The 17432-nt window shown below is 44.4% G+C and overlaps 1 protein-coding gene across 3 annotated transcripts; it reads right to left on the bottom strand.

Annotated features, from left to right (window-relative positions):
* Positions 1-40: 40 nt before the first annotated feature.
* S1PR3 (sphingosine-1-phosphate receptor 3) lies at positions 41-16546 on the bottom strand. Of its 3 annotated transcripts, none has more exons than XM_080373041.1 (3): positions 10220-16546; positions 3233-4537; positions 41-2194 (listed from the first exon to the last, which is right to left on the bottom strand). In XM_080373041.1, the coding sequence occupies exons 2-3, from the start codon at positions 4368-4370 to the stop codon at positions 1809-1811; spliced, it is 1524 nt and encodes a 507-aa protein (XP_080229167.1). In that variant the 5' UTR covers positions 4371-4537; positions 10220-16546; the 3' UTR covers positions 41-1808. The 3 variants fall into 3 exon arrangements, with proteins under 3 accessions (XP_080229167.1, XP_080229166.1, XP_080229168.1); XM_080373040.1 differs by lacking the exon at positions 10220-16546 and adding an exon at positions 9835-10154; XM_080373042.1 differs by lacking the exon at positions 10220-16546 and adding an exon at positions 9594-9823.
* Between the last annotated feature and the right edge of the window lie 886 nt (positions 16547-17432).

Genomic DNA, 17432 nt, shown 5'->3' with positions numbered 1-17432 from the left:
GTTTTGACAATGCTTTTAAAAATGACTGCTACACAACAACTTTGGTTCAAAGGTTTGAGATTTATTTAAAAGTTTTCAAAATGTTTATAGTACCTAATGCGTTGAAAATACTCCGTAAGACTGTTGGCAATAAAAGACTCTTGGAAAGCATCTTGTGAAAGCTTTTTTTTTCTCCTCAGGTGGTTTGATATGCACTTCTTTTGTAACCCAGTGGCAAACTAAATATTCCAATTCACGAAACAAAATAAAAGAAATCTTATGTCTCCTTTGTAGCTTTAGCTCCATGTAAAACCATTTGGGAAAAGGAGACCTAATTCAGTTTCTTATATGCTCAAGTCAGCCTAGATGATAAAAAGCTTGGATTCTGAGATATATTTGAAGGAATTTTCTAGTATTTTAGGGTGAAAGAAGCTATTCTCTTTTTTCCACCTTCAAGGACAGGACATCTTCCTGGTTGTTTATCGTCTGCTGCTGTTAAGCCCTGGCCTTGTCCTGCTTAAAAATTTTGCTCTAAAATCTTCCAGAATCTGTGCTTTACCTAATACGTCCCAGTGGGACGTACCTACTGAAGACTGTATCTGCAAGTTTTTTACTCTTCAGTCATAAGTACTTTGTAAATTTTATTATCAGTGTTATATGTGAAACCATGAATCTTAGGAACCTGCTTCAAGTACAGTAGGGTAGTGAACTAACAAAATATCCCCACATCTCCACAGTAAGAGAAAGAAATAAAAGCAGAGTGAAAGGTTTTTGCACTGACATGCAATCACATGGCCTCCAACAGTGGAGTTGCTTGCATTACTTGTACCTTGCATCAACTCTGACAACAGCTAAGGCTAGAATGCAGATGTTAAAACTCACCTTTATGTGCACGTTCTTGGACTTTGGCTATTCTTTTCACCTAAATAGTGAGAATCATGTAACATCCTTGACATGAGAGTTGGTGTGGGGTCAGTCACAACGTTTACTCAAACCATTGTGTTGCTAAGGCCTTAATGCTCTACAATAGCAAGGAATGCTGCCACGTGCCACCACCTTGTGAACTAACATTTAGACATATACAACTATTTCAGCTGGCAATTTTCAAAGACACAACATCAGGGGAGAACTTCCACACTGAAAATATAGCCAAATAGAACTGTAAGATCTAAAAACCTAAGCAAGCCATGGCAATGCAATGTTACCAGTTCTATTTCTCACAACTCTACAGAGCTGCTGATCCAGCCTGTATCTGCAGTTATATCATGCTTAGCTTAATTTAGCTTTTGCTTCTTCTCTAAGTGCACTGCTTTTCAACATTTTTGGTAGAAATTATTTCATATTTACTACTCCTTTTCACAGTTATTTCATTCAAATACAGTTTTTCTTTGTTACACTTTTCTAACAGCATAAAACATTCACAAGTAGACTGTTAACTTGTAAAAGATAATCACAATGAAAACCTCTACATTTTAAAGGCTTCTGCTACACAGATTACACAACTTACACACTGTACATACTTGGGAAAAGTCTAATGCTGCTGCTTTAAATGATTAAGACCAGCGTAAAGCTAAGGATGAGCTCTTTCAGGTTGTGTATTTAAAAAGCCTCAACTACTTCTGATTGTGCGTAAGGCAAGGTGTGATTTGAGACATTAAACACAAACCTTTGAAAGAGCCCAATAACAAATTAGATGCTTACATTCTTACTGAAAGATGATGGGAACTAGTCTCAGAATTTCCCATCAACCTCCACTGAAACCTCCAGCCATAAAGTACTACTGATGGAAGTACCACGGGCCACTTCCATGGTGACTGGAAATCAGATGTTTATGAAGTCTTAACTGCTCTAAGTCTCATGGAATCCCTTTGACGCTGAACACCATCCTGTACTGAGGCTGGTAAGGCAGTCATGAAACATAAAGTTGTTTTCATACAGGTTTCTCTGGAACAGCCTCTCAAAAGAGTAAGTCTGGGGCTCCAGGTCTTCCAAACTAAATGGGCTTTCATTCCAGATCCAACACAGCAGTCAGGTATAATTGGAGATATGCCCTTCAGCATGATCCTGTTGTACTGCATCTTCCCTCCTGCATCTGCAAAAGTGCCTGGAGACGGTAGGAGTGTAGGGTCCCATTGCCAGAAAATGGGATCTTGTCCCACTGGCTGAACTTCTTCCCAGGAAGAATTTCTAACACCATCCCATGTTGTGGTAATGCCTGGAGAGAAAAGAAGAAACTCCACAGGGATCTGTTGTGGTTCACTGCTTTCTGAAATGATAACGTCTCTGTTTCAGAACTGAAGAATCTCAGCTTAGGTAGTGCATTCACAATGTACACAGATTTACATACTTTTGACATACATTTTTAAATACATTGGAAATAGTATGTAAAAATATATGCATTGAAACAGTACATACACTTGATACATCTGTATTGTTGGGTCACACTTTAACTACTTTAAATAGCGAACATATATAGCCTCTCTCAATGGTTACGTAACTACTGTTCATTTAAAATAAGTTGTGAAATGCCACAGTGACAACTGTCATGTTGTCTTTTACTAAACATGAAAAGTTTGAATAATAGTGGAAAAATAAAAATACTTCATTGATATGACATGTTAAATCTCCTGTCAGTTAAAAGCTACTACTTCATATATATATTCAAATATCCCCACTGAAACACACCTTTTTGTATTTTTTGTCACCTTACACTGTATACTGCAATACAATGTTTAGCATATTGTAAACTTTTACCAAATTACTTTTTAATAAGAAATTGTACAAATATACAACTATTTATACTACATATATATAAGGCCATTAACATAACAGCAAGATACATACAGAAAACTATAATCACCAACATAAGTAATGAGATTTTCTCCCAGTCAGCAATAATCAGGCTCATTTTCTGATTGTCAGCAGAGTTTAGTGAATGCTGAAGCTTCTAGCAGGTTTTATCGATGTCTTGCAAGATCAGGCAGCGCCAAATGCAGCCTCATCGTACAATGCCATCATGGTGCACAATGTCATGAGATGTGCATGGACTCTGTCCTGGCTGTTGGGCAGCATGAAAGGTTTTTTCTGATTCAGGTGCACTACTGAATGAACACCCAAGTTGCTAAGTAAGTCCTCAAAGTTAAGTGGTTAGCATTTTCCCCTGCAACTTAAGTGCAAGAATACTTAAACTACACTTGTAGTTTAAATCTAAAAGCCACAGAAGAGTACTTGTCTCAAGAAGTCCTTTACTTACAGAAGTTTCCGTTGTGAAATGAAGATTCATTTTTCTCAGCAATATACAAGGGAACATGCATTGGTGGGAAATCTTCCTTTGGCTTGTGGGTATTGCTGCTGCTGGATTTACTTCGACTGTGATCTGGTGTGGGCTGAATAGGCAAAGATCTGTCCACACTGGATTTCACCAGGCAGCCACAAACCAGGCGAAAGAAAGCGCGACGCATTTCCTTACTGGCTAGAGTGTAGATGATGGGGTTCATTGCAGAATTGATGACTGCCAGAGCAATAAACCAGTTGGCTTTGTACAAGACAGAGCACTCCTTGACTCTGCAGGCCACATCGATGAGGAACAGGATGAACAGCGGAGACCAACAGGCAATGAAGACACTAACAACGATCACGACAGTCCTAAGGAGAGCCATGGACCGCTCTGAGTTATTGTGGTTAGTGACATTACGGCTGCTGGACTTTACCAGGATGTAGATACGGGCATAAAGGATGACAATGGCAACCAAAATGGCAATGAAGATACTAATGCAGAATGCAACATACTTCTTGGAGTACAGAGGCAAAATTGTCGAGCAATCTGCTAAGTTGTTTATACAGTTCCAGCCGAGGATGGGTAAGGCACCCAAGGAAATCGAAATAAGCCAGCATGTACCAATGAGAAGGAACACTCTGTATTTTTTATTTGCATCATAAGGCCTCATTTTAATCATGGTCAAATGCCGCTCAATAGCTATTGCCAGTAAGCTGAAAGTGGAAGCTCCCAGGGCAACAAACATGCTGCCTTCCCTAACGAACCAGATTGTGGAGGACAAGCTCAGAGTCTTCTTCCCAGACATAAGAATATTTACTTTGTAAACAATGCCAGCTAAAAGATCACAGAGCGCTAGATTGCCAATAAAAAAGTACATGCGGTTGTGAAATTTATTGTTTTTCCATATGGCAATCAACACCATCAAGTTTTCCAGGACTATGAAACTACATAGGATCAGAAATGCAATAGTGGGCAGGTCTATGTTATCCGTTGCCTTTTCCCTTAAAATAAGCTTTCCTGTGTAATTATAATGCAATACGATCAGAGAGTCCATCTCTTCATTTCCTTGAGGGCCGACAAGAGCATCAGGTGACATGGTAACTGCTGCCATCATTTGTTCGCTGATGCTTCTTTAGTACCACGAGAATTTAGTTCCGATAATTTTCCACAAGAGGGAGATCAAGCCACGTTCCTCCAAGCGCTCCTCTGGGCAGGCGGTGTGTATCCACAGCTCCGCACGCCATGCATATTAATTCAGGAGAGTGGCTCGCAAACCAGGCTCTGAAAATAAAATCAACAAATGCAACATAAATCTCACCGTCTTCCCATGTCACCCACGGCCCGCGCGGGTGCTCCAGCTGCCACACACGCCCAGGTGCCCAGAGGGATACTGGTGATGCCAGGGCACCAAGGCCTAGCATCGAGGAGGCTGCAGCTAAGCCGTCAGTCATGCTCTGCACAGATGCAGCCCCGTGCAGAAGTACAACGGCAATGCGGAGCACTGCTCATCGCTGTTCCGTGCTACAAAATTTCTATGCTGAGCAACGCGCAGAGGAGTGGTGAGGATCAGCGTACAGCCCCTGCAAGCCCCAGTGTGCACAGCAGCCAGCTCACTCCTCAGAAAGACCTATGTGCATGCGGTGCTACCAAAAGACCATCCAACCATTGCTGCCTGAGCAGCAGCAGGGCAAACTCACTGCTTTCAACGCTTGTCTGTGTTTCCCGTGCTGGCCTAAGGCAGCAAAGAAAGTTGGCATCAAGTCTTGATGCCAGGGTGCATGTTACCAATGCCTGAAACAACTTCCCACCCTTAATGATACAAAATTACGCTATTTACGATTAAGGAAATGCTCTGAAGGCCAGTCACCATAAAATCAATTCTACTTCCCATTCAAAGTAGCTGGATTTCTGCTACCCTTTTTTAAATAAGCATAGCAAGTCACATCTTTCTAAGTACTGCTTTTCTTTATGGTTCACTTTATTTTTTTTTTCTTTGCATATGTATATAAGGCATATTATATTAATATTGTTGGGCTTTTAAAAAATAAAAAATAGTTATACCAGCTTTAATTGTCCTTCTCAATTTACTTCAGCTCTTCTTTAAGTTATGACTTAGACTAACTGCAATGTTTTCCCACAGATTTCAATAGGTTGCATTTTTGCAGCAGATCCTCCTAAATGTCTTTTTTCCATTGCCATACACAAATATTGGGAGAGATCTGCGCAGCTTTGTAAGACTATCAGAAGACAAAAGAAGCACTTACTGTTTTACAAGAAAGGTTACAGTTTAGTTGCTGCATACTCCAATGAGAATCAGTGCTCTAGCCCCAATGTACTGAGGTTGAACTGATAGCAAATATTTCAGCTCGGTGACCAAACCAGGACGGGAATGAGGAGAGAACTGGTTCCATCTGAACCAAATTTGTAAAGATTTGATTTTCTTCTGGGAAAGGTAGGAAAGTAAAAAGTTGTGCTGGATGGGAAGACACTTTCTATTGCCCCAAAATTAAAGATCTTAGTTTAGAGAACTCTTTTAAGAGCTACAGCTCCTGACCTTACCATTTATTTACTGAAGGGTCACAAGCATTTCCCAAACACATGAAAGACACTTTCAAAGGATGGCTACCAAGGGAATAGGGGATGGAGCTAGATAATCTTTAAGGTCCATTCCAACCAGGTCCATTCTATGATTCTATATACAGGTTTCTTAAGATCACAAAAACATACGAGCCACTGCTGTTCCAGCACTCTGGTTTGGGCACTTGAGAAGCGGGAGGTGTATTTTCAAGTGCCTTCTAGAAGAGAGGAGGAGCAAAGCAGATCCCAGATAATTGTAAAGGGATTTAAAGGATGACCCACACCCAATTTTCCCACCCTCCCTTTTCCTGGGTTCCATCCTTTGGAAAAGAAGTAATCCAACAAAAAGCCCACAGCGAATTGACTTTAATTCTTCGGTACATTCAGGATGTTTAAAAATTATTTGCTGAGAAAATAATTTACTATTTACCCAATTATCGCTGTTATTATAGTTATTGGTATTATTAGTATTTCCCCATTCTAGTTCTTGGGTCCAAACTACCCTGGTGAAGAGACCCGCTGGGAGAGAGGTATCATGCAAGAACCACAGTTGTTGCTTGGTGTCCTTGGTCTTTTTCACTCTGAAGATGACAGCAACCACCGCATTCACTTCCCAGGAGCAGAACTGGACCCTGGAGTTCTTGACCTCTTTTCTGAAGCATGGTAACAGTGAAGCTATTCAACAGAACAACTTCACCTCAGCTAAGGTTCAATCTAATTGTAATTCAGTTACAATCTGCACACTGTTATCACATAAATTATCACAGTCTTTTCATTGTATTGGCTTATAACAAAATGCCACTGTGTCTATATGAATTGCAAATGCTTTCCACTTTAAAATAAACAGTTACATTTGGCTAGAAAAGTATTTGTTAATGATAGCTCTACCAGCAATATTCACCAGGCTGATGGATGCCTGACAAAATCATATTCGTATCATTTAAGAGCATCATGTGCAACAAAATAAATGTTTCTGTAAGTCTTTTCCAAGCAAAATTATCATAGTGGTCTATCAAAGGACAAATACATTTCTCTCTGTGAAGAAAATTATATGCTAGATGTAGGGCTTTATCAGCCACAACTCAGCAGCTGTAAATTGTCATGCCTCTACTAAAGGTAATGATGCTACACCAGTTCCCCTGGCTGAAGGCAGGGACAATGCACTCAATCAGCAGAAATCATACAGGGTCTCTTCCACTGTTTGTAATTATTTCTTCTCTAAAATCATTACACGAAACTTAAAATCACTAAAGGAAATCTTTGCCTCTGACAAGCTAGTGGCAAAGCAATGGAGGCTGTAACATTACTATTCGTCAGGACTCTCAGGGAATGAGTAACATGCACAAGCCACGTGAAAGTTAATATAAATAATAATGCAATAAAATAAAATTTATTATCTTCTGGCAGCAACATTTTCAGGTAATATCTTTCAACCATACTCCTTTTTTGTCTTCTTCCTGCTTGGTAGCAAGTAACTCAAAGCGCATTCATTTTTTAACGGTTGGCAAAATCAAAGTTGGTTGTGTATTGTAATAACAAGACAGTATCATAGACAGGTCCAGGATATCTCTATTGCTGCTTCCTGACAGTTCTAAAATTTACTTCTCCAAACATCTTTGTCCCAGTCACATACAGAGGACTAGCCGTGTGCTGTGAAGTATGTACCTGAGCTCAAAATATTAAAAAAAGGACCTGAAGGACCTGTCTGTGGTATGTTCTATGTTAAACATCGGGTTAGTTAGGTACTTCAACAACCACAGATCCTGATACCACCAGAAATCAGTTTTATTGCCTCTTTTATTCCCTCTAAAGCAAACCAGAGGATCCCTACCATTGCACCACTAGAAAGATAAACCTACCAGCAGTGCAGGGGCAATCTGGCTATGCCTCCTCACAGATGTGATGGCCAGAACAGTATTTGCTAAGTTACTCAAAGGCAGGCAGTGGTACCGTGTCAAGAGCCACAGTCATGTGGAGGACAATTCAGCTGCCTCCTTCAGCTATTTGGCTGACCTCTGTCCTCCCTGTTTCCAGAATGGAGGAGGGGCAGTTGGGGTCAGCAGTGAGCACCACGATTTCCCCCTCCTGGGTAATCTCCCTGCTCACCACCATGCTTTGGGGTTTCCACAGCAGTTAGCGTGGTCTTCTGCAGAGGCCAACGATCCTAGTAGGGTTGAGCACACTCCCAGGCTGGAGCAGGGGCTCTCCACTGTGGCCCACATCCCTACGGTCTACCAGGGTCTGTATGGTCCCTGTGCCACATGTGCCATGAAAAGTACAATGCTGTGCGGCAGGCTACAACCCCTCAATCCGCTCTACGGCAAGTCACACCTCCACGGCTCTTTCCAGCCCCACCACACAGTCATACAGGAAGAGAGTCAGAGCTGCACCTCTCACCAGCTCCCCACAGGTAAACCCCTTGGGTACGGCAGCTGGAGTCAACCTGCAATTTTCCTGTGGGAATGTGTAATTCCCAGTGCCAGGAGGCAGCAGGGAGCTTGCGATAATGGGGATGCCGAAGCCCTTCAGCAACCATGCCCAGTACATCTCCGCTGTCTGCTCCCAGTGGGCACTCTGGTAAGAGTTCCATGGGGAGCTGAGGGCTTTTACTATCTCATCAGTCAATGAGTGCTTCACAGCTAGAAGAACAAGAAATTTCTATTTTCAAAACAGTGAGTCAAACTGCTCTCAGCTTTCACGATCTCCTGAAGCCAAAGCAACAAGTGAGAATAAAGCACAAGTGAGAACGGGACTTGAACTTTCCACTACCTATTTTGCCTACACAAGAACATATGAGGCTATGCATTCAGTACACTCACTGTAACACAGCTGAAATTGTATTTTTCTGTCTCCCAAATGTCCATGAACAGACACGACCAAAAAGACTGGCCACCCCTTCACCACCACCACCACCACCACCACACATTGCAGTTCGCCCTTCTCTTCCACACACTGCTATACCCTTCCACCACCAATGACAATTTTAAAAACAGCAAAGGGAAAAGGCAAGAATGTGTATCTAAAGCTGAACTTTTGTGTATTTTATTTATTTGTTAAGCCTTTCCAGGTGAAAAGTAAACACGTAATTTATCAGGCACACCCTGGTAGTGTTAAATTTAAGAACAGAAAACGCTTTTGAGAACAGCAGCACATTTCAATACACGCTTCCACTCTGAAATTAAGCCGTGCTAGACGCAAACGAAGTTTAGACAACAAACATCTGCTGCAGAACAATGTCTTGGACAACTCAAAAAAACTGTAAAAATATTTTCTTTGAAGTGAATGTGCTGGCAGCTTACAGCCTCAGAAAAGCCTTTAATAAATGGCTATTTTTCTTGGCTTCCGGATTTTAAACATAATTTTGTATTTTGTAATTCCAAGTAGCGCACATGCTTATCTCGCACAGGAGCTCCCGGCCGGTTTAACTCTCGCACGTTAAAGGCAGGCACGCACGTTCCCTCCTTCCCCCGCCCCAGCTCGGGGCGCTCCCGACCTAAGAACCCCGCTCCAAACCCCAGAATTCCGCTCGCCGACCCGCACGACAGCAGCGACCTGAACCTCTGGCGGTGACAGACACTTGTCGAAGCTACCCAACGACACCCCCGACGTGTCGGCGGCGCGACAGTCCCACACGGGAGGCACGACTCAGCTCTGAGTCTCGAGATTTTTCCGCCGCCCGCCGCCGCTCCGTGCCCGCCACCGCGCTCCACGGGACACCCCGAAGGGACCGCCTGGAAGCGGCCACCCCTCCGGCACCCACCCTCGGTTTTACCCCGTCCAGCAGCGGGATCTCCTGCTCCTCGGGGCCTTCCCCCTCCCGTGCCACCGCACGCCCGGCGGAGCGGGCCCGCTCCCCCAGCCCACCGCCCGCCGAAAGGAGACGCGACGGCCCCGACGGGCGGGCAGCGGCGCGGCCAGGCACCGGCCTCGGGCAGCCCGCCGCCCGGCAGCGCGGAGAGCGGGCGAGGGGCAGGCAGGTCTGTCCCCGAGAGGCGAAGTACCTGCTGCGTCGCCGCCGCCTCCCCTCGGCGCTCTGCGGCCGCCGCATCGACCTCGCCAGCTGTAGGGCGCTGCGCGGCGCCGCTCGGCCCCCGGGGCTGCGCTGGGCCGGGCCGGGCCGGGCGGGGCTGGGGTGCCCCGGTCCTGCCCCGCCGCCGCCGCTGCCCGCCGCCCCGCCCGGTCCCCCCGCCCGCCCCCCGGCGCTGCCCTGCCCCCACCCCGCCCCGCGCCGTCCCCGCGGCTCCTGCCTTCGGCGCGTGGCTCCGGCGGCGCCCGCCTCCCCGTGCCGGCTGCGCCCCCCGCGCCGGGCAGCCCCGCTGCACCCCGCCCCCTCCCCCGCCACCCACCCGTGCCCCGCTGCACCCCGCCCCCTCCCCCGCCACCCACCCGTGCCCCGCGGCCGCGGGTGCAGCCTCCGGCAGCGGGTGAAGGGCCGGGCGCTGCGGGCGACCGGGGTGAAACGCGAGGCGGCAGAGCCCGCTGCCGGGTATTTGTAAGGTCCGTGAAAGCGCGAGGGGGAGGGAGGAACCTCTGGGTACTCCTCACTCAGCTCGAGCTGTTTGCATGCTTGAGCGAAGTTTGGTGTTTCTGCGTCTGCTCGCCTGTTGTGTCGTGCCGTAACAATGCGAGCCTCAGAGAGCTGGGGATGGGTGGCCCGGGGTGAAGCATTCACTAACTCGGAGCAAAACTACGCCTGGTTTGACCCAGAGCTGCCAGGCTCTTGGTAAGGCAGCTCTTGACAAAGTCATTGAACAAGAGCGACTCAAGGGCAGCGATCGGCATGCAGATTGCCTCGGTGATGAGAGCAGCACTTTGGAAAAGAAGTTGAAACCTGGATCCTGCAACCATCTAATTTAAACGTACATGTGAGAGGCCTGTGGGTACAGCAGAGCTTTCTGTCAGAAGCAGATATGATGAGCTGGCAAACAGGAACACTACAACAACCTTGCTAAGCACAGGCAGGCGTGTAGGGTTGCTTTGTTGTCTCACTGTGATCACTGTTTTTCTTGGGAGCCTCCTGTCTGGAGCTGAGCATCATCACTGGCTGGGATGCATGCCACAGGCTTGGGTCGCTGGCACTGCTACTCCATAGGGAAGAAAAAAGTCCTGGAAGACAGCAGAACTAGGCTTTTCATAGCCAGACGTTTAAGCTGATGTAGCAGAACAGTGTGTTTCTGTGACTGCTTTTTATCTGCTGAAGATGAGTTATAAAAGTCTTCTGGTTTAGGACTGTCATAAGAAATACGGACTACAAAGGACAAAATGCTGCTAAAATTGCTTCAGAGCTGATGGACCCAGTGGGTATGGCCCCACTTAGCTATGGGCAGGGCTATACTTATGCACATATTTACATGTGTAAAAGCTGCTGTCTTCTGTGGGGGGGGAGTGGAAACCTCCTTCCATGCCACATAAAAGCACACACAACTTTTTGGCAAAGGGCAGTCGGGACCTGTGAATTGGTGCTCTCCCATTGCGTAGAAAAGCCTTGTCCAAGAGCTTCCCTGCAAACCACCTCAGGAAGCTCTGTAGTCCTCGTGGCACATACTTCCCACATACCATCAAGGCCCAGTTGTTGCAGAGCAGATGTTTCAGTAAGCACCCCCTGGCATGGCTCTGTGGTCTGCTATTAGTTTTTTCCCCACATTTCGTTGTTTTTCCTTTACTACCCTTTGGCTGCTTGGAGAGGGGAGCCAGAAGAAACAGTCATTCTGATCAGACTGTCATAGGTGAGGGGACAAAATGCTGAAAGTCTTTTTGGCAGTGGCGGCAGGTGATAAGCTGTGCCCTGCTGCCTGTGATGGTTTTGATTTGCCTTCCTTAGGTGGGTTTGCTATGACTCCGTGGGAGCAGCTCACAGCAAAGCCCCACTGCAGTACAAGGAAATTACTTTCCTCTGCGGAGAAGTATGCATGGGAAGCGGTGTATCGGTGATGCAGACCAGATATTAATCTCTGACTGAGGCTGCTGATGGTGGTGTCTGACATGGTGGTGTTCAAAAGCCCTTCTGCTGCAAAGCACCTTGAGCAATGCAGCCCCACCAGTGAGCACATTGATCTCATGCCCCAGCTCTCCTGTCCGTCATGGAAAACAGACCTCAGCCATGGTTGTGCTGGAGGGATGTCTGGCTCATCAGCAGGCAGCAGTTTCTTGCGACTGCCTCTTGGTCCCCGTGGTTGCAGTGGCTGCTGATACCATCAGAGGAGGCAGGTGGCAGGACACTGCAGTGCAAGCTGGAGAAGCCACCCAGGAGTAAAGTGTGGTAGAGGCCCTGTGCAGAGGCTGCTGGAGGTTTGCCTGGGGTGGCATCTCAGGCCAAAGCAGCTGTTGGCAAAAACTTTTGGGGAGCTCAGCCTGTTTGGCAATAGCTGATACAACCCTCTGGTTCATTTCCAAACATGCAACAGCCTGAGACACACATACCGTATTCAGCTTTCCACAAAGCTCTCAATGTTGTTGTAGTACTACTAAAAGAAATTACGATTTGGGGGGTAAAATGATTAATAACCAAGTAAAAGTTAGAAAGTAAAGGCTAGGAACAAAGATCAATATTCATAGCAACAAGAGGTTAACAGCTCAGTTTCTCGGGGATAAGGAGTCTGTTCTGCCCTGGAAATTCCTGAGTGAGTGGGCAAACAGGATGAATAATGGGAAAGCGGTATTTGCTGATGTCATTGGGGGTACTTGACAGTGAAACTAAAACCGAGAACAAGATGTTGCCAAGACCTGCAGGTCCTGAGTGACCTGCTGATAAAATGAAACATAGGAAAAACAACTCTAATGATACATGCACAAATTTATGTGGAATGTTACTGCTCAGAAGAGAGGTCTTTGTGGATAGTTCTTCAAAAATATTCAGCATTCATTAACTGTAAAAGGGAAACTGAATGCTAGGAATGATTAAGAATGAAATGAAGAACAACAAAATGGAAAACATTGTTAAGCCCTTCTGTGAGCTTTACAGCTTGAGTACCACTAGTGCCTCTGGTTGCTTCATCTCCTCATGAATGTGGTAAAATACAAAAAGGCACAAAAGGCAATGGAGTAGTTATAAAAGTCATCCCTGAAGGGAAAATGCAAGTTGGCTAGGTCTGATCAGTGGTCTTAGGAAAGGGAAAAACATGACAAACCACGAAAGAATAGTTTAAAACAAAAGGACACAAATTCCCAACAATGTAGATTTGCAGGGTTGCTGCAGGAGTGAAAGGGAGAAAGTGGTTAAATGAACCACACAGAGTAAAGGCCGGTCAATGGGTGTTAAATACAATGAGAAGGGTGCAAAGGCTGGGGGACATAAGCAGGGGCTGTAGGTGTCCTGCATGCTTCTAGCTCCGAAGTTAGCATGGGCCAAATCCTGCCTGGGCTCTTTTCTCCTGTGTTGCAAAAAGGCATGGTCTTGACTAAAAGGACAAGCCATGGCACATGTAACAGCGTGACTATTGCCCACTTCTGCAGGTACTGAAAAAAGGAGAGGTTTCTGCAGGGGGCTTACGCTGGATATGGCAGAGGAAGAGACAGCAGAGCGACTCAAGAGAGAGGTGGCTCAGCAAACGCAATGGGCTCAGAAAATGGCCTTGCGAAGTTGTCTGGATGGTCCTGGGCCTCACACCATGCTGCAACAGCCCATGGCTTTGACTGATTTTCTGTTGTGGGTATTACATGGAGAATAACTGATTAAAAAAAGTTTTTCTACTGTGTGTGGTATTTTGTCCAATGAATGCAGTGAAAGGTGGGTGCCATTGATATAAATGGGTTTTCAGCATGTGCTTAAAAGTTAAAAAAGTGGTTAAAGTTATCTCTATTTAAAGATAGATAAAATATATAAATATCAAATAAAAGCTGAAGTTACCCTCAGATGAAAGATATTGTGGTTTCTGTACAGACAAAACAGATCATGTTTCAAGATTAATATTATCTTTCTCATGTAGTAGTTGCAATTAAGTCCTTGAAAAATCTTTTTCTGTTAAATGTTTAGGGCATGACAGAATTTTGGTAATTTCTGTCTATCAAGATTAAAAAATCATTCATGGAATGTTTTATTAAGGCCTTAGTTATAACTTCTTCATACCGACATTCATCCAATGCTTTACAGGTCTGTTGTTCCTGGAGTTCCTGAAGGAATACTCTATCATTTAGAAAATCAGTCATTTATTTTTGACTGTCTTGGTATGTAAACAAAACACCAGCAGAGCAATGTTGTAGTTACTATTCAAAACAGTATATTTATCTGATTGTACTTTAGCATATTTTAGCTCTTTATTTTCTACTGCTGCTGAGCAATCTTTTTTCATTTTAACAAGATTTATACGTTATTATATCTAGGGATGAAGTGCTGCAACATATTTTTATTTTTAACACCGTTTATATTCTTATTTCTGTGCCTCTAGCTCAATTTTAAGCCAATATTGAATGCAATATTGTTTAATTTAGGCATGATTAAAAGAGAGAAAGATTAATAAATATTTTGATTTAATATTAAAAAAATACCCACCAAAAACTAAAACAAAGAAAAAAATTCTTTGGAACGCTGTTGAAACATAATCTGCAGTGATCAAAATACATTTTTTGACTACATTAAAGAAGTTATCTGTCGATCACTGTTAAGTATAAGCAGATAACATTTTGGAAACTTCAAAAATTATGACATTTTTTCACATCTTCATGTACTTATAAGTCGTGGCTATGTATTCGTTCAATTCTATTGTCTTTCTCTATTTGTTTTAAAGATGTATGTTCTCCGTTCTTTAGCAGCAGTAAAGCTGGCAAACTAACTCTGTAAATCCAGCACAGGAATGATTGAGGCCAGGATCTTGCCTGTCCTGTTACCTCAACATTTCTAACATTTTATCCATGTTATTTCAGTCACAGCATCTCATAATGTGTTTGAATTTATATATTAAAATCTGGTATATTTGGAAAATAATATTCCGATTCAAAGTACGTTTAAATATTGCTATTGCTTTAATACGATGTTTTGGAGTTTGTCTTAGTAATGATCCATAAACACAGCAACTAAACGCATACGCCTCTTACATTCACACCTACATTCTGCTCCCTCAGATCATTATTTGGGATGATTAAAGTGGAGAGAATTTGACTTTTTACAAGCCAAATACAAGCTCATATGAAGGCTGTATCTTTGGACATCTTTTTTTCTGTAACTGTAATGGCATTTTTGGAAGTACAGTCTTGTACAGATCATGTATAAATACAATATATGCCCATAGGACATGTTTCAGCTGCATGTTGTGTATTAACTACAGGGATCATGTGCTTAGCTAAGCTGAACTCTGTCTGCTGCTTCTGCAAGTGACACCTTCCTCTAGGCATAACAAGGCAGATGCTCAGAGCATGGCCAGATATGTGTTGTCGGTATTACGTTAAGACAGTCTCAGCTTAATGTACAGTGCTGTGCAGATTTCCTATGTTAAAAGATAGTTGTTACCACAGCACTTCCAGCCAGACATGATGTAAAAAGTGAAATGCAGAGAAAGAAGAAGGGGAAATGAGCTCAGTAAAACAGCTTCTTGGGTTTCCCCATCTGCATCCTGCTGCTCAACACTCCAGAGATAAAGACTATACTCTACAACACTGTCTGAAGGATTGTCCCTCCTTTCTTTTCTGCACATTACTCCCACCTTTCCCTGGTAGCAGTGGTCCCCTGTTGTGCACTGCGCCTCAGAGCACCAAGGGGAGACCCTCGGGGTGACTGAGCTGCTCTCATGAATATCACCACTGCAGCATCACCCACCACCCACAGCTCCTGCAGAGCTCCTGCTCCCCAGGCTGCACCCATGGGACCCTGGCCCAGCCACAGATATTTCTGCACCTCCCAAAAGGTGGGCAGAGCACAGCTGAGGCATGGTGCCCACTGCCAAATCTGTGGGCACAGTAGCATGCACACCATCCCTGAAGGAGTGCTATGCCTCTCTAATGCAGTATTATGTGATGGGAATGTAAACGTGCCCTTTGGAGCAGACTGCCACATTTTATCTGTCTTTTAATATGTGTGTATGGTTACAGAGGGATATATTTTTCTGTGGAAACCAGTAGAGGTGGCTGAAAGAATGAAAAAACTCAACTCTCAGCAAAGATGGTAAAAAGTAGGGTTTATTTTGAAGAGAAAAAGAACTAAAACTGAAGTGACCTGATTGAACTCCTCCTAAACTAGCCAAGGACTATTGTATGATTAAAAATTAAAATAAATTTCATTTTTTTGTGTGGATTGTGCAGTACCAGATTTTAATTAATAGGGAATGTAAGCAAGCAGAGGCTAAGCAGGTGCTATCCAATGAAGATGGAGATGCATACATGGGTGGTTTCATTGCTAGGCAAGGGTCTTGGTTCAAGTAGCAGTCACATTTGCAAATGAAAATGGCACATCCACAGAATACAGAATTAACATGTTCAAACTTTTTGGATAGCTTCAGTATTCAGAACAGTAGAGTAACAAAGGGCCATTTTGAAGCAGCAGGAGATGGGGTTTACTTATTATTTTTGCAAGGATTTTAGCCAGTGGAAAAGAAGTTTTTTCCATTTGAGATGTGGTCAAGAACTGAGCCAAAGCAGCAAACCTGAATCTCTGGATTTCAGACTGAAAGCTTTCCAAAATGCTAACAAAGTGTCAGCCAAGACCCTGATACTGGTGGTAAAAAGTCTTCAGGGCAAGTGGGGCAGTTTTAATTTCAATTGGATTCCCGCACAATTCAGTGCATTTGAAGCTAGTTCCCCGGCTGCCATCTGCCATCATGTACCACGGCAGGCTTTGTTCACTGAGGCATCTCTGCTTTGCATCAGGAAAGGATGCAACTGTTTAGATTAGAAGTCTTGAAGGCCTGGGGCAAGCAAAAAAAAAAAAAAACAGAAAAAAAATGAATTCTGCAGTGGTTGGGTTCTTGGGACATCTTGCTGAAAATGTAGTACCTCTTTGGGGACAGCAAAGAAGCACAAAGCAAGAACGTTTTCCCCTGAGTTCATATTGATATAATGATAATAATTTTGCAATGCTGGAAGAATGGACTTTTCAATGTGATGTTTTATATGCAGTATGTAACTGTCCAGGGCACTGACTTTCTAACCCTGCTGAATTAAGCTGAACCTATTGCTGCCTACAGTTGCCTTACCAACCATTTTGCTGGAAGTAGTTACCTCCTCCATAAAGACAGTCTACAGCTTTGCCTGTTGCTTTAAGTGACCATGCCTGTGCTGTGGAGTGCCATGTGTTAGCATGAGTTTTGCATCAACCCTGCTGTCTCTTTTGCAAGGGGCTACAAGAGCTGTTCAAGCAGGCATGGTCAAGCTGTGATGATAAAATCTTTAATGCCTGGGAGCCTGGAGAGAGGATGCCCTGCTGGGGACCAACCCATGCAGCCAGGCCCTCACCCACAGGTCTGAGCAGGGCTGGTCACAGGGCCATGGCCATCCTGGGCATGGCCAGGGGACAGCAGAGAATGGGGCTGGAGATAAGCCACTGCAGTGATTAGTGCCTCTATGTCCCTGATATTAAACCACCTCTGCTGAGCCTGTGAAGGGTCATGAGTCAGAGCTCTGTGGTATGCCATGCTTTAAAACAACCTGGTTGTGTCCCATGTCAAGTTTATTC

The sequence above is a fragment of the Falco punctatus genome (assembly GCF_963210335.1).
Source record: "Falco punctatus genome assembly, chromosome: Z".
NCBI classification, from domain to species: Eukaryota; Metazoa; Chordata; class Aves; order Falconiformes; family Falconidae; genus Falco; species Falco punctatus.
The sequence above is the reverse complement of the archived record's forward strand: the minus strand, read 5'-3'. Positions and strand labels throughout refer to the sequence as shown.